The sequence below is a fragment of the Salminus brasiliensis genome, chromosome 11 (assembly GCF_030463535.1).
Source record: "Salminus brasiliensis chromosome 11, fSalBra1.hap2, whole genome shotgun sequence".
Lineage (NCBI taxonomy): Eukaryota > Metazoa > Chordata > Actinopteri > Characiformes > Bryconidae > Salminus > Salminus brasiliensis.
The window spans coordinates 14,418,475-14,443,993 of record NC_132888.1 but is presented as its reverse complement, the minus strand read 5'-3'; the positions used below and the strand labels follow the sequence as shown (position 1 = coordinate 14,443,993).

The 25,519-nt window shown below is 42.7% G+C and overlaps 1 protein-coding gene across 4 annotated transcripts; it reads left to right on the top strand.

Annotated features, from left to right (window-relative positions):
* Nucleotides 1-656: 656 nt before the first annotated feature.
* git1 (G protein-coupled receptor kinase interacting ArfGAP 1) lies at nucleotides 657-25,010 on the top strand. Of its 4 annotated transcripts, XM_072691872.1 has the most exons (21): nucleotides 657-1,171; nucleotides 6,314-6,447; nucleotides 6,546-6,658; nucleotides 7,824-7,929; nucleotides 8,139-8,225; nucleotides 9,420-9,550; nucleotides 9,916-10,010; nucleotides 10,138-10,180; nucleotides 10,727-10,753; nucleotides 11,214-11,262; nucleotides 11,665-11,737; nucleotides 12,413-12,510; nucleotides 14,554-14,665; nucleotides 14,787-14,914; nucleotides 16,347-16,499; nucleotides 17,634-17,924; nucleotides 19,269-19,349; nucleotides 19,480-19,556; nucleotides 19,998-20,168; nucleotides 20,417-20,480; nucleotides 21,762-25,010. In XM_072691872.1, the coding sequence occupies exons 1-21, from the start codon at nucleotides 1,120-1,122 to the stop codon at nucleotides 21,975-21,977; spliced, it is 2,301 nt and encodes a 766-aa protein (XP_072547973.1). In that variant the 5' UTR covers nucleotides 657-1,119; the 3' UTR covers nucleotides 21,978-25,010. The 4 variants fall into 4 exon arrangements, with proteins under 4 accessions (XP_072547973.1, XP_072547974.1, XP_072547976.1 ...); XM_072691873.1 differs by lacking the exon at nucleotides 17,634-17,924 and having other exon boundaries at nucleotides 16,344-16,499; XM_072691875.1 differs by lacking the exons at nucleotides 10,727-10,753; nucleotides 17,634-17,924.
* Nucleotides 25,011-25,519: the final 509 nt, after the last annotated feature.

Genomic DNA, 25,519 nt, shown 5'->3' with positions numbered 1-25,519 from the left:
CAGTCTCTCATTTTTTTGTAATGAATAGAAGTCTAGTAGATAATAACCAAAAATAAAGTAATAATAAAATATCCATCAAATGCAACAAGACTGTATGCTTTGTAGTGCTATTAAATACTGGACTCATACAAATGAATGCAGTTAGTATTCAGTGTCTGACCAACAGAAGTGATATTTGGGGATTTTATGTATATCTTGTATAATCTCCACCGAAAAATACTATTGGTCAATGGAATCAGATATTCTGGAGCAGCTGCACATAAAACTCCAATGATAAACCATTGCCTAGAAGGTTACACAACCCCCCACCACCCCTAGCTTGGAGGCTGTGGGGCAGTGACACTGTTCTCCAGAGTGATGGATATTCAACTCATCCTAAATACCTTTGGTGAGTTGATGAGTTGGAGTGGTGTTGCTGATCCTACTGAACTAATCATCCAACATCATGGCTAAATACAATCAAATCCTCACAGCATCTAGTGTAAAGCACTGTCAGAAAAGTAGAGGTTGTATGAGCAGGTTTGTACATATACTACACTGCTGCAGCTGTTAGTTAGCCGTGGTCAAATCCATGCACAGTAGACTGAAGCCCACCTATGTGTGCTGCCTCCTTGCTACCCCACCATGTGCTGACACTAGGGGCGAGAGAGTAGGACGTCAGAGGGAGACGGTATGCAGCCTGCCACAGCCTACAAATGTGTGTGGGGTGCAGGATGTAAATAAAACGTTGTTTCCGTGTGTTTTTCCTCTTTCTGGCTCTGGATATGGGGCTTGGATAAAACAGGCTAAGGCATAAATGTAGAGCTAGAGAGACGTCCAAAATTGCATAGCCTAGGAACGTGAGGCAACTCTCATTCAAACGGTAAGAGGGAGTGTTTGTGTGGTTTTACCGAAGCGTAAACTCCTTGCTCTGGAAGCAGAGGGAGGACACGGCAAAAAACGGGAGAGAGAAGAAGGGTGAGGACCGGGAGCCCTGGAAAGCTCTTCGCCGGCTTCCGGACATTCAGGGGCGGCATCAAGGCTGCAGTCGTCGCTAAACTGGACCGCCGAACATCGCCGATATTGGATTGGAATATTTGTGTAATCTCGTAAAACCTCGTCGTATATTTTTGGTTTATCATGTCCAGAAAAGTCCAAAGAAGCGAGGTGTGTGCCGACTGCAGTGCGCCAGGTACGTTGAAATGTATGGATCAAGGCGTTGTTGGGATCTGGCTGGCTAACATTGTCTAGTTGACTGGGGCGAGCTGGCGTTGAGGGGAGAGACACAGCACAGCCGCTGGGCCAACAAACAGAGAAACGGCCTAGCTACAAACCTTAGCCGGAAAGTCACCAGGGCCTTAATATCTGTTAACATGGCGAGCTCCACATATTTACTAACATTAGACAGTCCGTAAGGTGGCTGCAATTGTGCTTAGCTGTTTAAAAAACTCTGTTGCTGACTGGTTGAACTGGGTTAGCTACAGGCTAATGCAATGGCCAGTTTTTATCGGGCTCTGCTTGTTGTTAGCAACCACGCTAGCCACGTAACATTAGCTAGCTAGCTAGCTATTATCAACCATTTTCCCTGTCAGTTAAATCCCGTAAATTTAGCTCTAACAGACGTGATATATAGCCTAGACTGACTATGGACATTTTGCCCGACAAAGGGTTAATTTTTCTAACCTGCCTGTCCCGTAAGAAGCGTTTTATGCCTGCTAACGTTAGCTAGCTGGCTAACGCTAGCTAGCTATACCTCTGCTGCGTATCCGACTCCTTCACCCACTGCAAACAAACCCGCCGGTTTAGTTTATGCGTGCTAAAACCATTAACAGAAATAATGCGACTTGTGATTACACGTTAGGATATATAATTACAGCCGTTAGATGTAATCGCACGTTACTGACGAACAGAAGTAGCTATCTAGGTACTTAAGGTTGGCTAAGGCTAGCTGTAGAGCTAGCTACGCCGCTAACCCAGCTAGCACTAGTGGTAGTAATAGTGAAACTAGACAGATAGGCAGTAAGCTGTCACTGAACCGGCCTTTAACTCGGGTTAGTGTCTTGGTCGTTAAATTACTAAATTGTGACTCTGTATTACGTTATTTACGATCTGATTTTTTGGTTGGAAACGTTTTATTTTGCCATACTTAAACAGCATTTCCTCTTGGCATAATGTAAGACAGTTAGCTAGCTAGCCAGCCTTAGCACAAAACTTCGCCACAAGTTAGCTATTACTGTAACTCTGGGTAGTTTATTGTCTGCCTCTTTCACGTATAATATCATATAATTGGACTTTTTAACGATACACAATACATTTATCTAGCTTATTTAGTCTTTGTAACGAAACATGCAGTTGCCATTGCTCTTCAGGGACAGACAATACCCATCACGATGCGTCAAGAAAGTTATTGTAAGGTAGCTAATTATCAATAACGGTATGTTGACTTTTTGTCCACCCATAGATGTCCTTGTATACAAATCTAAAGAAGCTCAGATATTAAATCTCAGGTCACCAGTTGAATGGCTTTCACATGACCATTACACATGAAAGGTTGGATCAACATTGCATACCAGTGCAACTAACTGTCATTGTTGCTTTACACAAAACCCAAAGACCCATCTGTTGACAGTTTATCTATTTTAATTTCCGCTTCCTCCATGTAAAACCGTACTTTATTAAGCTGTCATCACATTGTCTTTGATATAACATCTTTTGATGACAGTCAGGTTAACCATCCATGCTGTTATGAAGATCAGTAGGGTCTTGGCCTTGCTTGTAGAGCTCCCATCTGCCCCATGGGGAAGAGGGGGCAGTATGGCAGCTGTTGTCATACCCCACAGCTGCTCTCTTTCCAGGAATGTCCCTCTGTCCCTCTGTCTTTCTGTCACCGCTCTCATCTCTCAGCCTTCCCTCTGCACCATCCTGTCTACTGATTTGTGGCCCCTGAGCTTCTACCTGCAGTCCGCCTCTAGCGTGATGCAGTTACCAGCGTTCATTGTCAGCACTAAGCGGGCAACAGCAGCAGCAGCAGCAGCATCATCCACATCCACACCATCTCCCTCCAACCAAGGCTGAGTTGGACTTGATGTTGTGGACTCTTGACTGACTCTATTACTGCTCTGCCATTACTGCCCCATAACGCTGCAGCTCTCTGGCTGCTGCTGAGGAGTGTGTAATTGTCACATTTGACATGCCAGAGGAATGCAGATAATGGTGTGTTGTAAAGTGGTGCTGAGTGCGTCAGCTGGTGAAGAGCTGATGATTGTTGTGCTGCGGCATGGATGTGAAAGGGTGGCTATAAAGCAGAGCTTTGTGTAGTGTGTCGCTGGGTTTTTAAAAATTGAATAGAGAGGAAATGGTTTGTTACATGCTATAGAAGGCTGTGTGGCAATATTTGCAGCGTAAATGAGAGTATGAGCAAGCCTATGAAATGATATTGAGCTATAGGCATACAGGTAAAGAGTGACTAAAGCCTAAGAGGGAGCTGGGGTCTGTCTCTCTCTATAAACATCAAGCTTAGTTTGACCTAACCCTGAATTTTCACAACAGTGCTTCAGGCAGGTGGAGATTGTGACGTGCTTAAATTGTGATTGGTGACTGCGATGTTAGCCTAGCATCTCCTGTTGTAAAGTAGCAAACTTCAGATACCAAACATGTTGTGACTGATCAGCTGCTTTTGGGGTCATGGATGAATCATGTTAATTTTGTGTAATCGCTCTTGTACGTTCTGTTTTTTTAAATCATAATCCGCTCTTGGTGGGACGTATACGGCATTAATTGTTCCTTCTTTGTAAAAATAAGCTACTTGATGAATCCTCATGTCGCATGTGATTGGCCATTTGACTCGCACAGATTAATCATAGTCTGATTATCTAAACGTGGTCTGACAAATTTTAGCTGCTTTCGTTTAACAATTTAAAGCATGTCTACGTTTGTTACGTTTAGTGAGGCTGCAACTTCTCCAGAAACCCTGTCTTAAGTTGAACTGCTTTGTGAGACAGACCCCTGGATCTGCCTCTGTGTGTTTGTATACAATTTTTGCTTAGATGTATGCAGGGCTGTGTAAAGTAGCCTAAACCCAGCCAGTATCATTCCTGTTATAATGACTCAAGTATCTTTCCAAAAACAATTTGAGTAGAAATAACTATTTAATGACTGTGTACCTTATAGCTGATATATCCAGCATCTATCAACATAGAAACCAAAGTTGGTTGATGGGACGATGCACTCATGATCTAAACAGTGTCAGATTACAGGATGCAAAGCAGTGTAAATGCAATTAGTATCTACATGATAATGACTAAAGTGTGACTAAGTGGTAACCAAGAGGTAGCTTGTTCTCCTCAAAGATATACTTGGTAAAATTGCTGTTATTAGGAACGTGCAAATTGTTAAACTGTATACTGGTCCTATTTTGTCTGTGTCTGTTGAGTCTGTGTCCCTGAAAGTTACCTTTTGGTGCATTTAGACACTAATTATAAAAAAACTTAATGTTTTTATTAAACTTAATGATTTAATGTACTTCAGTGCTTCAATTTTGAATATAGTGTGAAGAAAATAAGGATTTTACTTGCAAATCATACACCAATCAATCATAACATTTAAAACCACTGGCAGATGAAGTGAATTGCATTGATTATCTGGTTACAGTGGCACCTGTCAATAGGGTGTGATCTTCATATTAGGCAGCAAGTGAACAGTCAAGCTGTGTCTGAAACTGGGCCCTTTGCACTGCTTTGGGGTTTTGCCATTTTGTAGTGGTGTCCGAAAAAATTGTGAAGAATTTTCAGTGCCTTATAACCATCATACAGTTCACTGCAATAAGGAGTTTACAAACTATGCACACTAGCAGACATAGCCCATAATTCTTCACGTTGTTTGGTTTGAAAATTCACAAGCAGCTTCTCTAAACGAGGTTGATGTTCAAATTGCTTATGCAACAACAGTGCAACAGTGAGCTTACACACACAACACGGTATCCACAGTTGTTCACTATTTGTTTGAATTCTGTTTCCTATAATGGTGCTCTGAATAGTGTAGCCTGAATTTTTGCATGTAGGGTAAGTGAATAGGGTACGGTTTCAAACACCACTTCAGTTCTTGAAGTTAATGTGTTGGAAACAGCCTCTTTGACAAGGGTCAAGTTGAGATCATCTCCAAAACATCAGGCAGGTCTTCCAGGGTGTTATTGGTATGCAGTGGTCAGTAACCACCAGAAGTGCTCCAAGGAAGGACAAACAGTGAACCAACATCAGGGTTAGGTGCACCCAAGGCTTTTTATCCCTAGCGTTTCTGGCCTGATCCCAAATAAAAGCTAATGTAGCTGAAGATTGCTCACAAATTGTTGACTGATGTGATGTCTTGTGGATTTCACGTCTTGGCGGACCAGAATTATTTTGGTGTCATGGGGGAACTATATTATTTAAAAAAAAAATGATAATGTAAATGGCTGATTGGTGTAAGTACAATACAGACTGTGTTCCACAGAGTTAATTAGAACTTTGGTGTACATTGATTTGAGGACATTAAAAATACCACAAATTAGACTTTTAGACTTTCCCCTCTTCTTGGAAGAATACTTTTAATTATGCATACATAAGTAGGCATAGTAGTTGTGTATTTATTTATGTTATCTTTATTCAGACGTGATTAGTTTTACATGGGGAGGTGAGGTAATTTTAAATATTTCCAGAGTTTCTCCATGATTTAGTCCTGTACGAATGCTGTAAATTGAGTCGTAAAAAAATGCTTAAAAAACAAACAAAAAAAAGTCTATAGTATGTTAATTTTTCTTCTTAGTTAACTTTCCTTTTATCCTGTGGTTCCCATTCCAATGATTATGCCATTATGCATATTTACTTCTCTGGTGTCCTTACTGAGTGTATTTGCCAGGAGTAAAGGACTGCGTAACGTTGGTATAATTTTAGCAGTGTTGTAGAGGCCTGTAGAAGCCGGCAGCGCGTTTCTGTCACTCTGTGCTTGGTCATTTTACTGTTCACGTGAGCGTAACCTTCACCCTGACTGCACTGTTCTCCTGGCAGCTTATGCCTCATGTGCCACCTCAGAGACCCATATTTGTGGGGACATGCTCATCTGGGAACAGGGTGCTGCCTCAGATAACCTGATAGAAACATAACCCCTTTCGCTACAGCGCTGAAACCTATTTCAGAAATGGATTAGTAAGACTGTGACAGGTTTGCTTGAAGCTGGATACAGGATATTATTTATGAATTCTCATTCTTTCTGCAATCATACGACATGCCATCTTTAGGACCATTTTGATCAATGTGTTTTCCAAAAGGGATTCTCAGTGAGCTTTGTGCTGTGTTGGCAGATCCGGGTTGGAGCAGTATAAACAGGGGTGTGCTGATCTGTGATGAGTGCTGTTCTGTGCACCGGAGCCTGGGGCGCCACATCTCCATCGTCAAGCATCTGCGCCACAGTGGCTGGCCTCCTTCTTTACTACAGGTACTTTGCACATATTGCTATGGCCACGCAGGGCAATGCCCTGTTATTGCAGTTGGGGTATATTTCAATACATATTTTTGCGCTGCTTTGTGTTTCAGATGGTCCAGACTCTAGCCAGTAATGGTGCTAACTCCATTTGGGAGCACTCCCTATTGGACCCTGCACAGGTTCAAAGTGGTCGCAGGAAACCTAATCCACAAGATAAAGTGCAGTAAGTGTAAATGAGTAAAGATTAATGTCCCTTCATTGTAACATGTGCTCTATCATGTTGGACTGTTTATGCAGTCAAATTAGCTAGCTAAGTAGATCTCCAGTCATGTTGCCCGATGCTAACAAGTGCAGGCATTTGTGAGCTGATGTAAGAACTGGCAGTTAGCTCTCCTCTTTGCTTGTTCAGTCGTCCAATGATGTTGCGCTAGTGACCATTCAAAAAGATGCACTTGGCTAGGGGTTGGCTTCATGGGACTTCCCAACACTGGTAGCATTGTGTGATTGAGTTTGAGTTTGAGTTTTGGATAGAGTTGACTGATATTTCAGTCCAGTATTTGATAACTTGATTATTGTATTCTGAAGGAGCAGAATGCTTAGGTTAAGTTTGACTACCAGAGTACTAAAATATAATTTGTTTCATTTTAAGTTTAAATTTGTTTTATTTGTAAATTACCTTTCTCAAACTGACTGATGCTTTACATTTGCACAAAAAACAGTCACATAGAGGCAGGCAGGGGAAAAGTTCCCTAGACCACAGAGTATAGTCAGTTAGCTGGCCCAGATAGAGTCTGAGAAATGTCTTGCTAAGCCCAAGAGGTCTCGAAGCTGCAAAATACAGGCTGATGGCCTAGCAGTGATGTAGAGTAGAGAAACATCCTGGTCACATTGTAAAGTAACTCCAGCAGCGGCCCTGTGAAACATCTAAGACACAACGTAAAGTCGCTATGGCAGCAGGCTGTGGAAACATCCAAGCTGCAGGTAAGAATAACTCCTGCCGTGGGCCTAGAAAACGTCCAAACCATGATGTAGACTCCTTCCAGTGGCGCGCTTTGTAAGCATCCAAGACCTGCTGTAGACTCACTCTAGCGGCAGGCTGTAGAAATATCTGAGCAGTGATTTATTATTATTTCTTTCCTCTCCTTTCCTGTTTCACATACTTTGAGTAATTTATATTGGCCAACCACTTGGTTGCTGGAAAAGTTCTGTAAGAAATATAAGAAATGCCAATGGGCCATCTTCTGTGTACTGGCATCAAAGAACTGTAAACATGATGTAAATTAAGTGTAGGCACATTAATGGGATAAGTGTCATGAAAAATGTTTTAGATAAATTATCTTTCTTAATACTTTTTAAACAGTTTATCAATGAGTTGTCTCTCGTTGCAGTCCCACCAAGTCTGAGTTTATTCGTGCAAAATATCAGATGCTAGCCTTCGTTCACAAGCTGCCCTGCCGTGATGATGATGGGGTCACCACCAAGGACCTCAGCAAGGTGAGAAAGCCCACAAAGGTCAGCTTGGTGTGAGCAGAGGCAGAGGCAGATCCTTTTCTCCTTTTGCTCTCTGCATCCCACAGAGGAATTAGACATACGGGCCCTGCAGGAGGGCTCTTAACGGCCTTAATGATCCCCTACTTGTGAATAATGGAGCCTGCTTTAGCATTATTGAACAATTCTAATGAGACTCCCTCTCCCTTCCTCAGCAACTGCATTCGAGTGTGCGAACGGGGAGTCTGGAAACGTGTCTGCGGCTGTTGTCTCTCGGCGCTCAGGCCAACTTCTTTCACCCTGTAAGTCTCCCATCTCTCCGCCGTTTCTATGTGATCTCTTACATGCTCTCCAAATCAAGAGTGGCATATGGGTTAAAGAAACCTTCCTGATTGTTTAGGCATGGGCATTGGAAATTAGATCAATAAACACTAAGCTGTACTCATTGCTGACACAGGTGGTCTTATGAACACAGCTTGTAGAATCTCCACAGAAAGCAATTCCAAAAGAATCAGATAAGGCTCTGGAGCAGCCACACATGAGCCTTCTGCTGCATTTACAGTATGACTGTAGATGGACGACTGCAAACCATATGTTCTTTGTTATTCAAAGGAGCAGCAAACAAAAATTTCTCCACCATCAGTAGTGACGGTAGTCCTTTACCATTGATTGTAGCAGTGGTGTAGTGTAGTGGATAACACTGTGTTCTTGCCTGGCCAAAGAATCAAACCCTAGTCTGCCACAGGGAAGACAATGTTACTCCAGTAAATGTCCTTGAGCAAGACTCAACATTACATTAGTCCATCTATGTACCATGATTCAAGCGTAAGTTACCCTGAATAAGAACACCAGCCAAATGTGTCAATGTAAAGGTAAATATAAAAGATGTACACTGAACCCTTGTCCCTTGTAGTAGGTCTAGGCTTACCTGTTCATGTAGAACAAACTCCACACTTAAACAAAAGCCTGCAATTACAAATGTTGGAGTATGTTTAAAACTCCCTGCAAACAGGACGCCACATAATAGCTGTTCCGATAATGTCAGGTGTCACCTTGAGAGGTATTAAACCCTCCAGTATTGGGCTGTGGTCTAGTAGAAAACAAAACCAAGGTAGTGTAAAGCAACTGTAGATTAAGTACAAAGTGTTACTTCAGGAAATAGGGGGAAATCCTATGTGATACCCTGGATACCAGAAGAAACGTTGAAAGAACCGCTGTCCACAAAGTAGAATGACATACTTTTTATTTTTCTGCTTGTTAAATTTATTTGATAGCATGAACATTTATCATCATGAATTTAACACTGAATATATATATATATAAATATTTAATATAATACAAATTAAAAAATCTTTCTGTAAATTAACTATTTCATAGCCTTGCCCTGATTACAGTTAGCCCATTGCTAGTGACTTGAGTCCAGGTGGACTGTTGTGAGTACTGTGTGGTGCTTTCCTGAAGTGTTTGCTGATACTGTGTCCACTGTCTGACTGCAGGAGAAAGGCACTACCCCTCTGCATGTGGCCGCTAAAGCAGGACAGGTTTTGCAGGCCGAGTTGCTTGTGGTGTATGGAGCTGACCCTGGAGCTCCAGACATCAATGGCCGCACACCCATGGATTATGCTAGGTATAGACATCCACATACACTCCATCAGAGGTCACTGGGCAGACACTCAAATGCCCAAGTACTCCTCCTCTTGGACAGGTTCCCTGCTCCTGCAAGTGGTGCAGCCAGTCCCAGAATTATATCTTTACTTGCATTTGTAGATGGAGAGCTAGATAGAAAGATCCATACTTTTTATCCCCAGAGTAAGTTGCTTAGCGCTATACCAGAAACCATTAATTGACAACACTGAAGCAAGACAGCAACAGTGACAATATAAGACAAGATGAGCTTTCTGATGAGTAGGTATACACCTCTATGGGTGATTACAAATACAGAGTTTCTATTGGTCAACCTTATGGTCTTTGTTCTTTGTGCTTGGCACTTAGGCAAGCCGGCCAGGTGGAGTTAGCCGAGCGCTTGGTTGAATGTCAGTATGAGCTCACAGACAGGCTGGCTTTCTACCTGTGTGGCCGACGTCCAGGTGAGTGAACGTTCGGTGGTCTAGAGCTGCTGGAAGCTGGACTGACCGCTCTTACTCAAATGGCTAATTGAGACCGAAACTAGATAAGGACGGTAATAAGTAATCTTTTATCTCATTTATTCTGCAGATCACAAGAATGGACATTATATCATCCCTCAAATGGCTGACAGGTGTGGATAGTGTGTGTGTGTGTGTGTGTGTGTGTGCAGGACAGGGCTGTATGTTTAATAGGTGAATAGTGTTTGTGTATATAACCACATGGGGTCAGTTTATGTTTAGTGTTAATGTAAAATGAGACTTTACGTTGTTCATGTACCGCCTTCTCACAGCAGACGTGACACAGAGCTGCCTTGGCAGTGGGTGTATTTGAGTGTATTGGCCAGCAGGTTGCGCCATGTCGTCAGTCAGTTTGCATTATGGCTGAAGGTCCACAGGCTCCTGCACTAATGCAGACTGGCTGGTAGACTCTCAACTGCTGAGAGAAAGCCATCTGACAGTCAAACTTAACTGACCTGAACTGCAGGAGTGTTGACATGGGGTCTATCCATCTGTCTCTTTGCCTTTCTCTCTCTCTCTCTCTCTCTCTCTCTCTCTCTCTCTCTCTCTCTCTCTCTCTCTCTCTCTCGCACTGTGTTTCTATGTGTCTCTGTCTTTTTCTGTCTATCTTGCTCACTCGTTCTCTGTTCTCTCCATCTTGCTGCGCTTTATGGAGGCAGAGCTCGCCCTAAGTGCCCGACGCAGAGGTATCTCTCCTTTTTCCTCATTCCCCTCCCCATAACCCCCACCTTTTCTTCTCTTTTCGCATATTTCCTATATCTGGGTGCCAGTGCCTGGATAGATGAGATGGGCAAACATAGCCCATATACAAAATAAACTCAAAAATCTATTAGTAGAATAAATTGCTACTTCCAGGCCTTTTCTGCAGTGGCTGGAATTCATAAATGAATGTGTAAATGCACCTTACAATGAACAGGCAATTCAGACAGTTGACATCTGGGCAAATTTTGGCAAACTTGAACAAGCAGTGCTGCTCTCCTGCTCATCTCATTTTCTTCCTGGCCTGACACCTTTCCTGCCTTGATACCATGCTCCATCCATCCACCCTCAACCTTTTTTTTTTCTCTCTCTCTCTCCTCATCTTTCTCTGTCTGTACATTTCCGGCATCCTTTTACTCCTGTGTCTGTGTCTTTGTCTCTGTGTAGCCTGGACCTGTCTGAACTGGCCAAGGCCGCCAAGAAGAAGCTGCAAGCGGTGAGTGTTTAGGATGCGGACAAGAGAGCTAGACTCTCTGTCCCAGTCATCCAGAGATTAACTTAAGCCCATAGTGACCCTTAAATGGGTTATTGTCTACTGAAGGCATTAGTGTACCTTAGTGGTGGATTTGTCACTTAAATAGCATTGCTGGAGTTAAATATTCAGTAAGTGCACTGCGTTAGAATCAATTCCTTGTCTTTGGTCTTTATTGACTGCTTTGTTGAGCTTCTCCCAGATGCTTCCCATGTGTGGTCCTGATGTCTGTGCATACCACTCTCCTATTTTCTGCCTGCCTCTGTGCTTTTGGATGGCCTCAGCACTCACTGTGCACTTTTGTGCACTCTGGCATCCTCTGAATTTCAATGCCACATATTGATATTTTGTTTGTGTGACATGCAGCTCAATAACCGCTTGTTTGAGGAGCTGGCCATGGACGTGTATGATGAGGTGGACCGCAGGGAGAATGATGCTGGTAAGACCTCTTCTTTTTAATGCTTTTCTTTTTTCTTTTCTCTCTGTCTCTCTCTCTCTCTTGTTCTGTCCTCCCCCCTTTACATTTTTCTCTCCGCCTTATGCAGCTGTGGTATGAGTGTGAAATGTGGGTTCACGTCCAGTAGCCCAGTCCAGGGGGACTGATTGCTTGGTGTTGTATAAACACTGACTATAGAAGGGCACTAGCCAAGCTGACTGCAGGGAGGGGAGGGACGCAGAAGGAGGGAGAGAGAGAAAGCGAGAGTGAGAGTTAGAGTAAGTGAGCTGGTGAAGGAGTGCCTCAGGAATTCTCTCCTCCTCCTCCTTCAACTCGCCCTTTCTCTCTTTCTATCCCTCCTTCCTCCTCTGCGAAGCAGGAGCTGTAGCACACTAGGGTGGCAGGCTGAGTCTCTGCAGGTAAGCAGGATTGAGTAGGAGGCAGGGGGGCTACCCACACATGCTCACACACAAACACATACAGGCAGGGGAGGGGCAGTGTTTGTGTGCGTGTGTGTGCTCCATGGAAAGTAATAAGTGTTCTTTTAAATGCGGTTCATCTCTGTAGAGCTTGACGTGTGTGTGGGTGTTGAGTGGGCGATAAGATGACCTTGCTTTTCATACTGTACCACACAATTTTTTTTATCTTCGTTTTTCTATGTCATTCCCTCTCTTACAGTGTGGCTAACAACTCAGAACCACAGCACGCTTGTTACTGAAAGGAGTGCAGTCCCTTTTCTGCCAGTCAACCCTGAATACTCTGCCACACGCAACCAGGTAACGCACATGTAGATCATTGCTGTTAGAAAACAAACTTTGCATTCATTGAACAAAAGTTGCCTTTTACACTAGGTGATGAAAGGACCAGTGGAAAATGTCCAGAAAAAAAGCATTGCTTTTATTCACAAATCTCAATTTTTGCTTTTGACATCATTTTAATCTGGCCAAATGTTATGGTTACTGGACCGATAGAAATGCTTCAAAATGACCTGAAATAAAATATCAACTTCCACAGAAGTTCCATCAACTTTTTGTTTTTTTGTAAAGTTATCATTTTAGAGATATGAAGACAATAATTTTTACACCACATGAACACGCCAGCTGCCCTTTAGGCTGTGTAAACAGTTTATGATAAATGGATTAAAGACATCTTTATAGTTTTAAAATGAATTCTGAATTATGCAGTAGCAGACATTTAATGTTTTTTCCCCCTTTATGTTACCTTCTAAAAGTATTCCAAGGCTTTCTTGACAGTCACAGTACATGTACTTAAACTACACTAACTCCTTAGTGTGTGTGTGTGAGCACCCAGCTGGCTGTGCAGAGCCAGTGGGAGAGCTAGGGCAGTGTGTGGCTAAGGCTGCAGCCCAGACCCAGATGTGAGCGATGCAGCCTGACGTAGGCGGTGAGGAGGAACAGCGTGTGTGCAGCAGGGATTTGAGGAAGAGCCCAGTTGGGAGAACAGAAGGGCAGAGCTGGCTTCATGATGATGTCTGGGTTGTGGCAGAGACAAAGAGGGAGCGGGGTGGATGAAAGCACATATCTAAAAATAGAGTCTGTGGCTTTGCAACGGTTGAGGGCCAGCGCTGGTCAGTGCTCAGAGGGAGCGGAGGAAAGGAAAAAGACAGAGAGAAAGAGAGAGATGTTTTCCAGTAGTTTGAGGGCTGTGAACACTCTCTCACCATTTCCACTGAGAGCATAGGCTTAACCAGACTTTTATAGTGTGCTGTGGCCTGCTTGTTTCCCGAGAGGTGATTGACCAATCCAAGAATTTCCTGCTTGCTGTGTACTGATTATAAATGACTCTGAGATAAAGGACAGACTTTCCTTTTACACACACACACACACACACACACACACACACACACAGTGGTCAATCACTATGCTCTGCAGACAGTGCCACGTCTTTATCTTAGAATGTTAATAACAGTATTAAGTCTTTAACTTTTTATTCTGGAGAAAAAAATAGGACAACACCTGGCATAAGCACTTAATCTTTTAGTTTAAAAGTTTGAAGACGTCTACATTCTAAACCCTAATGCATGTAAATGTAAAATTGTTTTAATAATATAATTTATATAATAACAATCATACTCTTTCTTTATTTAGTTAGGTTCTATAGTTTCTGTATAGAAATCTTGCCCCACTCTTCCTGATGGCACTGCTTTAGCTCAGTGACGTTTATAGGCCTTTCTGCATGAACTGTCCATTTCATACATTTTAATAGAGTTTAGGTCAGTACATTGCCTATCCCATTCCAGAAGTTTAAATTCTTGATCACTTTTGCTGTCAGAGTGAAAATGCTTGTGAAGATGTGTAGTTGTGTTATGGGCCAGTGTCCTGTGTTATAGATGAGTTATATGGGAACGATATTGGAGCAAGAACACAGTTGATCCAGCTTTGTAAAAATGTTGCCTCTCCCCCAAAATCATACCACTCTGCTCCTCACTCCGCTCCTGCTCCCACTTCTGCATCACTCGCATGCTCTGGCTTCATTTTTGGTCAAATTGTCAGTAAAACATTGTTGCGGAACTTCAGATTCACCTGTCTGTAAAACATTGCTTTTAGATGGTCTAGGTGTTTCTTGGTGAACTTGAATTTCAGCAATGGTTTCTGCCGTGCCAATGCTCCTGCCTGTCTGTTGGCAGTGGTTCCACTATATAGCTTATTCGAAAAACAGTCGTGTAAGAAAAAATAATTATAACCCTTTGCGGTTCAATGTAGCAAAAAAGGATAAGTGGTCCTCAACAGAAGGATTAAATACAATTTCAAAAAGAATGTAAGATATGGACCTTTTAAAACACTCCTTTCTTCTCTTAGGGTCGACAGAAGTTGGCTCGCTTTAATGCACGTGAGTTTGCCACCCTCATCATCGACATCCTCAGTGACGCCAAACGACGGCAGCAAGGCAAAGGCCTGACGAGTCCCACTGGTGAGCAATCCTGCATTCTTCTTTCATAGCCTAAGATTATATCCCTCTGCTTAAGAATAGAGTAGAGCCAAGAGTTAGCGTGGCTTCTGTCTCTGTGTTTTAATGCTGCTGAACTTTTCAGAGCCTCTGGATGTGGGCCAGGCAGATGATGACCAGCATGACTATGACAGCGTAGCTTCTGACGAGGACACGGACAGCGAGCTGACCACACAGAACAACACCAACGCCCAGCGCAACAACCGTGCCAAGGTCAGCTCTTCTGCCTTCAGGCACATGCAGGGGACAGTCTGAGTGAGTCTGTGTAGGGCAGGGTCTGCTACTGTGAGTCTCTGCGCTTTAAGGTTTGGTGGTTAAACCACTATGGTGTATTAGAGTAGCAGGCGGTTGTGTCACCGCTCACAGCTTGTCCCAGCATGCATTGCGGGGAAATGGGCGGCCCTGCCCCATACTTGTGGAATGACATCAGCACCTATTCGGATCACTAATGTGTGGGCCATTGTTTTGCAGCTGGAAAGAGGAAGCTGTGTCTAAGCACGCTCTCTTCATATACAGGAAGTACTCCGGCTGAGCCAAAGTTGCACTGCAATGTGCTGCACAGGGAATTGTGTCCCTGCACTGCTAGCTGTGCAATACGGAGGAAAGCTATAGTACTAATAAGCGACTAGTACACCCTTCTCGTGAAGTGAGCAGATTTGCATGGCTGCTGTGCTGAGCTTTTTTTTTTTAAGTTTGTGCCCTTATTTGATTAATTTATTTGAACGTTTATAATGAACCTTCCTTTATATGCAAAAATGGGTACTTAAAGTTAGTCAACAGTGTGCATTAATAGGGGAGAATATTGGAACATATTTGAGAGATGTTGTCTTTTTGTGTTTTTCTCCCAAATGGAATATATACCTGTTTTTACTTCCATTCAAAAGTTGATGGAATAGGTTTTATGTTCTTTTTCAGTCTCAGATAGAAAATGAATCTGTTTGGCTGAATTTTGTCCCTCATGTGACTAGATGAGATCCAGTGTTACTTTCCTGCATAAAAGCACAACAATAATACTTGAGTTCTATTTAACTTGCTTTAACTGATGGTTTCTAATTAAGATGGTCTGTTTTTGTGGATTAGTTGGTGTTCCGCCATGTGGTGGAACAAAAATATGGTTCTCACATTCCCTTAATGGCTCAGTCAGAAAATGCAAAGGATCACACTCGGTGATACTGCTGTCATCTAATGGCGCAAAAACATTAGCATACAGACACTTGCATGTACACATACACACCTCTACACAGAGCAAGAGAGAGACTGAGGAAGATAGAGAGAGCACGAGGCAGCGTGAGAAACCAGTGTCCAACAGTAATAAATGCTCACATTAACTAACAATAATTAATTTTGACAGAAATAGTTCTGCTTGCCTCACTGTATCCGGACACGGAACCACATTCTGTTTATGCTTGTGTCAAATGTGCACTAGATCCGTCTCTGACCACATCCGAATGTGATTTGAGAGTTCCGATCATAATCCAAACACAGTGTGTACTGGGTGTGTTTATATCTGATTTTTCATGTGGTCTAGTGAATTCCAAACCTGATCTGATCACCAAAAGCAAATATTAATATTGAGTGTAAACACTCTAAAAGACTCTAATTGCTTGATTTTGATCATTCTTTTCGTTCACTGTTTTACAAGCAGAGTATGGACTCGTCTGACCTGTCGGATGGGCCCATCACATTGCAGGAGTATCTTGAGGTGAAGAAAGCCTTGGCCTCCTCTGAGGCCAAGGTCCAGCAGCTCATGAAAGTCAACAACAACTTAAGCGAAGAGCTGAGGAGGCTTCAGAAAGAGGTATGTAGGTAAACAGATACAAAATGGGTCAAGAAACCATTACTGAACAGTTACAGGGTTAGCTTCTGCTCACTGCCCTTTTTAGGTGACCAGGTTAAGGATGTTTTTGGCAAGACGCAGAGCCTGACTAGAACTACCGTCCCTGTAATAAAATCACAGTAATGCACAGTTTTGAGTGGCTTATTGCTTTTATAAAACAGCGTAACATAAAATATGCCAAAAAACACACCAACATGCAATTAATGTTTACAAAAAACATTTACAAAAATTAATCTAGTAAGTGCTGTTTCCAGGCAATAGGAGGGGGAACGTTTATGATTCCATAGACTTTTTCTGCTTTCTGAGGGGACTTTTACTCTAAGGGAAAAGTCACAGACTGTATAGGGCTAGCCTGGGGCTGTGTTTTTAGCCTTTTGCTCAAGAAGCTGACTGCTCGGTTAAACTAACGCCGCTGCAGGTAACTTCAGATCATGATGTCATGGAATCAGATGATGTGAGGTGGTCACAGGTGTGCGTGCATTGCTATATCATGATATTTAACAACATTTTTCATGAATCACATAATCACAGACTAAATACCTCCGTAGCAACAGACAAAACTACTCTCCCAAAACCGACTATCCCATACAGAGTACAGTGTTATGTAGAGTTATTTTTTAACAATGAAAATTTTACTACTTGTTTCAACATAGCCTTATTTTTTTTCCATGCATCACTGTTTAGTCACTGTTTTATTCATGTTTTAGTAATTACTTGTTTGTTCTTTGGGTGTCTCTTAAACTTAGTCGGTCTCTCCCACACACATGCACGCACACGTACACACACACACACACACACACACACACACAGACACACACACACTGCAAGACATTACAGCCCCACCCTTTACCTAAGCAAATACCAGACTGTGCAGACTGCTGTTTATCTGTTTATCCCATCCTGAGAATGACTCCTGTCCTTTCTCATGTACCCTAATTACCCAAATGCCCCTCTTTTTATCAGAATGAATTTTACTCCCTGCATGAACCAGCTCTTACCTGTATACCTCTCGCCAATCCTTATATTGGAATGATTCCTTATATTTGTGTTTGTGTGTGTGTGTGACTCCCGCTGATGCCCCTTCATCCTCTGTAGATCTCACGGATGCAGACGGAGAACGTGGCGCTGCGGGGGGCCCAGGCTGGGGCAACGGGAGCTTTGGTTGGGGGCGGCGGTGTGCCTCTGTGGCCTGGTGGGGTGAGGGGAGTGGTGGGGGGAGGTGGGGGATCAGTCACCGGAGATTCAGGTCTGGCCCCGCCCTCCTCTGCCCCGCTCCGCAGGGACAGGCAGGCCTTTTCTATGTACGAGCCTGGAGCGGCCGTCCCCAAAACCCTCGCCCCAGCGCTGGACTCCCTGACTGGCCACCTACAGCCCCTCAGCTCCAGCGTAAGTGTGTGAGCTCTAGCAACCCGGCCTGATTCCTTGCACTCTGATCTTTTTATGACACCTGCGTTTCTTTTCACCCTTCCTCCGTCTCTCTCTGTGGACCTTCACCAGCAGTGACACGCTTTTTCTGCCTTGATGGCCCCTGCTTTCCACTTGTGATTTTGTGTTCACCATTGACTCTAACTCACTACTGCACACTGCCCTCTACTGCCACCTCATGGCTATACATCAGCACAATCTGCACTTTCTTCACTGAATAACACTCCAGTTACTCCAAACGACACATGCTGTTGACAAAATGACATGAATCACATTCAGGAGCATGAACTGCTGCTGTTTCTGAAGGTGTATACAGAGGTATTAGGGGTCGAGTGATGGTCTCTTTGCCATCAGAAGCTATGGCTAATGTGCCAAGAGAGGCTGTCTTCTTAAGATTAGCTTGTCTTGTGCTTTCCTGCTGTTTGAGCTAGCTGGGAATGTAGACTACAAGTGGTTTATGGAATGTTCAGGTGCCTGATTGTCTGATCAATGGACTGATAGTGGGAGTGGCTTGAACTGAATGTGCTTTCAGAAATCTTTATTATATATATGTATTATATATATTTTTTTCTTCTTCTTCACTGTTACCTTCAAAAAACAATTTGTCACTGCAAGACACAAATTGCAAAACTGAGTCACTATGCTATGGGGTTTTGATTATTATTTTATTTATTTTTTGGGGTGCACAACTACCACCCCTTTGAATCAGACATGTTAAGATGGTATTCCTTAAGGACCTGAATTCCTTATGTGTCAAAACCGTGATATTTAATGGAGTAAATTATGGGCTATTGCGGTAGGCAGAGAATGGCAATAGGCAATCCTGTTATTTGATACTAAGCTGCAAGTTGTGTCTTGTTCTGATTAAGTGTTATTGCAGGGTAAAGTCCAAAGCCTTTAATCTTGCATTTTTAATGTAGGGAGCCTCATTTCTGATGTTTAATGTTCTATGTAGATGCTGCATTTCTTTCCTCAGTTCTAAAGTACATACTTGTCTAAACACTACTTGTAGGTTCATTTTAGGTGTTCTGTTATAAGGTTTCTTGCTTGAAATCTGTCTGTATCGTCCTTCAGATTTTAATTTTAACAAAACTATTGATGTGTTTTTGTTCTTGCTTCCTTGACTGCTAATTAGTGTAACAGTCTTACAGCTCTTGAATTACTGCAGAGCTTGACTCCATTCTCTGCAGAAACCTCTCCTGAGGTCCTCTTTCTAATTTCTGCTTGTTGGTTGTCTCTCCTGTCTGGCAGTTTTTTTTTCCCTCTGACTAAGCCTTGTGCTGTGTTGCCTATTTCCATCCTCAGGTGCGAAAAGGGGGTCCCGCAGGTCCCACACCCTATGGAGGACCACATCTGTCGGCCTCTATGGAGGTGGGCCGATATATGGTGAGTCATGCTGAATTCAGCCAGTCAGCTTAAATGCTGACTTTAGTTATCTGCATAGTTTGCAGAAATCATTCTTAAAGAATCATTTTTAATAACTATTCAGTGAAATATACGTTTCCTTTTGTTCTAGGCTCCAAAGACAGAGAAACATGGTAGCGGCACTGACAGTGACTATGACAATACTCAAACATATGACATGTCACTTGGGTAAGTAGAGGTTAGGACAAACAGTTCGCAAAAGTAAAAGCTTTAAATGCAAGTCCAAATGTTTGTGGACACTCCTTTAATGAATGCGTGCAGCTTGTTTAGGTTGCACCAATTGCTGATACAGATGTGCAAATAGTAGAATATGACTCTCTGGAGAAGATAAACATGAACCTATTGGCACCATGCCTAATGCATAAGCGATATATCGCCCCCCCCCCAAGCATTGAAACGTTGAGCATTAGAATGGTGTTCTCTGAAATAATTGTGCTCCATCCAATAATTTTGGGTTGAGTTGGGAAGTTGTGGATGAAATGGGGAGGCGGTTATCCAACATCTGGACTTCTGCACATTGCTGCTTTTATGGTTTGTAAAAACTGTATTAACAAATTTTCATTGTTTTAAAATGTCTTTCTACTGTGTGTTGGGTGTTGGTGAGTGCAGTATGAGCCGCAGCAGCGAGGAGGACAGCCGAGGGGAGGTGGAGGAAAGTGGTGATGGTGGGGAGCCAGATCCCACCCTCCCCTGCACAGAGGATGTCATCTTAAAGACTGAGCAGGTCACAAAGAATATCCAGGAACTGCTGAGAGCGGCGCAGGAGTTCAAACATGACAGGTAGGGCTGAAAGCTGGACACTGGCACAAAAAGGCAAAGGTACTTGGGTTCGTTTGCCAGATTCTTTAAATGTAACATGGCTTGGTTGCAGATGCTACAGATGCTGTCATGCTGTTACATGCTTATGAGCTACAGAAAAAATAGCATATTAGCCTACTTACATAGATTAAGATTTAAATTAAGGACATGAAATCTTGTTGTCCTTAAGCTTGAACATTTAGTAATGGGCCTTCTTTCTTTTGTTCTAGTTTTGTGCCATGCTCAGAGAAGATCCATTTAGCTGTGACTGAGATGGCCTCTCTTTTTCCTAAGGTAAGTAATTGTCAACGTCATCTACCTTCTCACTGCTTTTTTTTTTTTTTTTTTTTTAAGTACTGTCCTTTGCTGGGTCAAGAAGATCTTGCTGATAAGTGCCAATGCTGATAAGTGTTTTGGTTTTTAAAAGTGCAAGGGAGCTTCTGCGGGCAGCAACTTTAACATATTATTTATTTTTTAGACAGCAGCATATCATCAGCAAAAGATAATTTTGGCAAAGATCCTTGCAAATGTTAAATCAATGATTATCATAGTATGACGTCTTGGAGTATTACTTCTCATAACTTAAAGCAGCATTATGCAGGAATTGGTATTTCTTGCTCTGGGGCTCCCCCTTCAGTCAGCAAGTGGAATTTGTGCTTTGCCTCAGGAAGAACATGCTTAAAGCTAATTTATACTCCCTTATGTACAAAAATTAATCTGTTTGTTTTAAATGTTGTAACCATCGCTGCCCACATGCTTCTATGCGGCCTTTACATTGATATGAATATTGAGCAATACAGTTCAGTGTTAAAGATTTGACAATACCAATCTGTGGATAATAATGTTGACTGTGGAGGAGGCTGTGATGTACAAAAGACAAAAGCGTTAGTGGCAGTGGTGTTCTGCCATAAGTTTCTTTTCTGCCAGAGTTTCTTCTTCGTTGTGTCCATATGGCAGTGGTTGTTTTTGCTTGAACTGTTTGTTATGCTGGTCCTGCGATTTTCAGTGGTACTGCTGTTTTGTCTGTAACTGTAAGCTTTGAGAACATGCATAAATGCAGACAAAATGAACACAGGGTATGGACCGAATGCTCCATCTCTATCCGTGTTTAACATTTAGCATGAATGAGCCTTTAAAAGCATTTCTGGACTTTTGAGAGATAATGAGGAGTCACTGACACTAAAAGAAGCCTGTGACTGAGGCAGTAGAGTAATATTACAGGACTTTACACAAATAGCGTTACTCAGTAGAGTGTTGTCCTGCCTGCTTCTCTGAATTTATATAGTGCAGTAGCTGACATGCCAAGCCCGGAGCAGCAATGATTGAGATGCCATTCTCCCTAGTAAAAGTCAGTGGAGCATCACAATGATTTTAAAGCTTTTATTTTAAAAGAAAATGCTACATAATTCTGCTTTAACATCATCTTGCAGTAGAATTGTATCCTGGTATTGTGAAATCATATCATTTTATGGCTTGAATTGATTCCCATTCCTAGTCGAAGGGAGGACTGCAAGAAAAATAAAAACTGAAATTTGGGCTGAACCCTCTCTTTCTCTCTGTCTGCTTCATCAACAGAGGCCAGCGCTGGACGCTGTTCGCTCTTCTCTGAGGTTGCTTGCAGCCAGCGCCTCTCGGCTGCAGGTGGAGTGTCGCAAAGCAGCACCTCCTGAGCCATCAGCCAGCACAGTGGACTACCAGCTCCTCACACAGCAGGTCATCCAGTGCGCTTATGACATTGCCAAGGCTGCCAAGCAGCTGGTCACCATCACCACCCGCGAAAAGAAGCAGTGACCCAGTGGGCGAGCAGGACGCGCACTTGCTGAGAGACAGGCACGTGGACACACTACAGAAACGGGACAGGAGTGGGCATAGTGGTGGTGAAAGAAAGGACTAGGAACAAACGGAGGAAGCTGCTGAAGTTAAGAATGAAAAGAGCAATGGAAAGATGGATAACAAGGATGTTGAATGTAGGGAAAGGTGAATGAAAATGAAAAAGTGTGGAAAGTGGCAAAAAGACAATGATAGAAAGGTAAAGGAAGCTTCAAGCAGCCTTCACCACCACCATGGAGAGAGGGTGGCTTTGTGGAAGGCCCTTTTTTCAGAGCGGCAAATCATCTCACTCCATTTGTGGCTCTTCTGTTTTTGGGATCCCTCTCTACCTACACTACCCTTCACTCAACTAACACTCTTTTTCCTCCTGTCATTCTTACCTCCCTCTCTCTCTGTCTCCCAGAGACACGGATACATGCTCTTGTACACACACAGTTTGGTGCTTGTGGCCTTTTAACACACTTACTGCTGCTCCTCTGGTTCTCTTTCACATACATATGCGCATTCAACACTAACGCACACACACACACTCACACTCTCTCTCAGCCTTGTTTAGGAGAACCAGACCACAGCCCCTAGCACCAACTGTGTGTTTTCCCTTCTCTTTTTCTCTGACTCTCCTTTTGCTACTATTTTCTTTTTAATTTTCTTACTCTTCCTCATGGTTGCATTTTTATTTTTGAATGCCACTTCACTGACCCGTACCTCTCGGGACGAATGCTCAGACTTAAAAAGAAAACACTTACACTGGAATTATTGTAATGGTTATGACTCTAGTTTTGTATTAATGTTATGATTATCAGTGTCATTGATGGTTTCTTCTGCCTTTTGTTATTTTGTTTTTGTTATTTCATTTATCACTTGGGTCATGGAAAGGGGAGCATTTTTGAATGGGACACTCAGCTCTTACAGTATTGGGGAGTTCACAAACTGTGAAGATCCCCATGACCTTACAGACTTGTTTGGATCCCTACGTGTCATTATATGTACAAATCATAGCGTTCATCACAGCCAAAGGAGAAAACGGGGCATGGGAACACTGTAGCGATTGCCCTCTTCTTTGGAGCACAAAGACAGCGTCAACATTTGCTCTGGAAAGCTGTGTACGCTGATGTCAGAAGGTAAGGTCAGCTCTGATTGAGATGAGAAGACAGATCCCTTCATCTCATCACTGTTCCTCTACAGTGGGCTCCTTCACTACATTCTCAGCCTGCGCCTTTCGGTAAAAAAAACAAAACAAAGAGCTTCATTATGGTTGGCTGGATTCCCTTCCAGCTCTTCCACCTTACTTTGTTTGAGAGCTTCACATCGGCGTCTTTAGTAGTGTAGTGCGGTAGGGAACTTTGATGTGAACCCTTGTTTTTGGACCAGATTTTTTCTTCTCTGAGAATATCAGGTTTTTATAATACGCTCCATAGTTTTGGTTTTGTTTTGTTTGTTTTTTTTTTTCTTTCTTTTGTTCTTTATTGGAAAGCATGTGTACTTACTGTCAATGTAACGAGACCCTTATGTTTATATAAGCTACAAGGAAGTGAAAGTTGGTGGTGGAAGACCGCCATCAGCGTTCTCCTCCCAGGCACTTCAGCAGGTTACAGTAATGGGGGGGGGGAAAGAAGAGCTGTGCTGTATAAAGCTCTCCCACAGTTGAACCAAGAGCAGCGAAAGCCAGCGTGGGTGAAACTGTAGGCAACAGCGGGGGACTGCAGGATACTGCTAAACGGCTCTTAGTCCAACCCACTCATTTCAGCCTAGAAGTACTCCTCATGATGTTTGTGGGGGTGGTGAACTGGAGCTTTGAAAGCGCAAACATGCCAAGCACTACTTAATCTAAACAAAATGTTCATCCGTCTGATGCTTCATTTAGACAGCCAGTCACAAGTTCTTCTCACACGCTTGGCAGAAGAAAAAAAAATCAGCTTCCATTTGGCCCACATTCACATTTCGGACGATCAAATGAGTGGATGAAAGGAGGTAGAATTCGATGCTTTACCATTCTGTCTAGACCTGTGGTTCTTAAACCAGTCCTCAGGGCCTTTCACATGGTCCATGATTTGAGAACCACTGATCTAGGCAAAGCTTGAGTCACAGCAGCTTTGCTCAAATGCCATCAGTCCTATTTTAGTGTTCTACAGATGCTTTCATATGTTTCCTTTGCCACAGCATCAAGCCTTAAAATTCCTTGGTTGCAATTTTATCTTCTTATGTTGTTTCTTATATTGTTAATTTATCCCCTGTGAACTTCATCCAGTACAGACACTTGCCTTTTTTTACATTGGGGGAATGGGATGATCCACTTTCCTTAAAATGTGTCAAAAAGATTGTCTGAGAGAATCTAAGATCATTGCCTTTGCACATCCACCAGACTGATTCTCTGTAGCATCTGTTGTCTTGATAGTTGCCATCTCTTCCATCTTCTTTGACCTCTCTGTGTAGCACACATCTTGGTAATTTTGCCTTTTTTCAAGGCTACATGTTGTATGGTGGTTTTGGGAGATGTTTTACCCAGTTGCTCATTTTTGGGACAGTAGTTAGACATTGGGAGAACCCAAGGGATTAGCACCAAACTGAGAGAAGAGATGGGGATGTAGGCCCTACGCGTCTGTTGGGAAAGCGGGAGCCTTTGCACGTACAGACTTCATGATCTATTCAGCACAATGTTAGGCTCCTTTGGTGTGAATTGTAGAAGCTTACTGTCTGCCTTTTTGTCCCATGCAGCCTCATGCCATCATGCAGTCAATGCACACATGAACAAAGTCTTCACACGCACACAGACATGCACACAGGCGAGCATCCACAACCTACTTTCGCGTAGTCTCTTCTTCAGTTCAGTCCAACTCACTGCACTGTACTCGTAATGACTGTTCTGAAATTGCTGATGGGAGAAATTCTTTTAGAGTTAAACTGTATAAAATAATTAAACAACTAAGCAAAAACAATGAAATCATAATAGAAACTCGTAAGCTGTACATTTGTAATAAAGACAGAAAATGTTAATTGTCCTACAAGAATGCTTATTTGTGTGTATTTTAAATTTGTGTACATAATGTGGGAAGTAATGTCATTCTTTGTCCCTTTACACACACAAAATAAATCAACTAAATGTTTGGCCAATTAAAAAGAATACAGTTGGCTCAACTTTCACATACTGGTTCAATTGTCTCAACAATCTCATGGTCTTGACCCCTATAATAGCAGACAAGCTGACTGAACTGGCCCACTGAAGTTGAGCTAATGTTTTATAAAAGTTGTGCATGTTGCTGAAGTTCCCACCTAATAATGGACGACTTTCAGTTTTCTAGAGTCGACTCAGAGTCGACTCTGACTCAATTTGTTGAGTTGTTACAAAGGAATCTGGACACAGGATGATAGCTGGCCAAGGGTCTAAACCACCTTACCCATCCTTACCTGACAGTTGGATATTGTCTTGTTCCTATTATAATATACTGATATATATAAAATATCAGTATTTATTTTTAGTGTTTCTAATCCTTATTTATTGATGC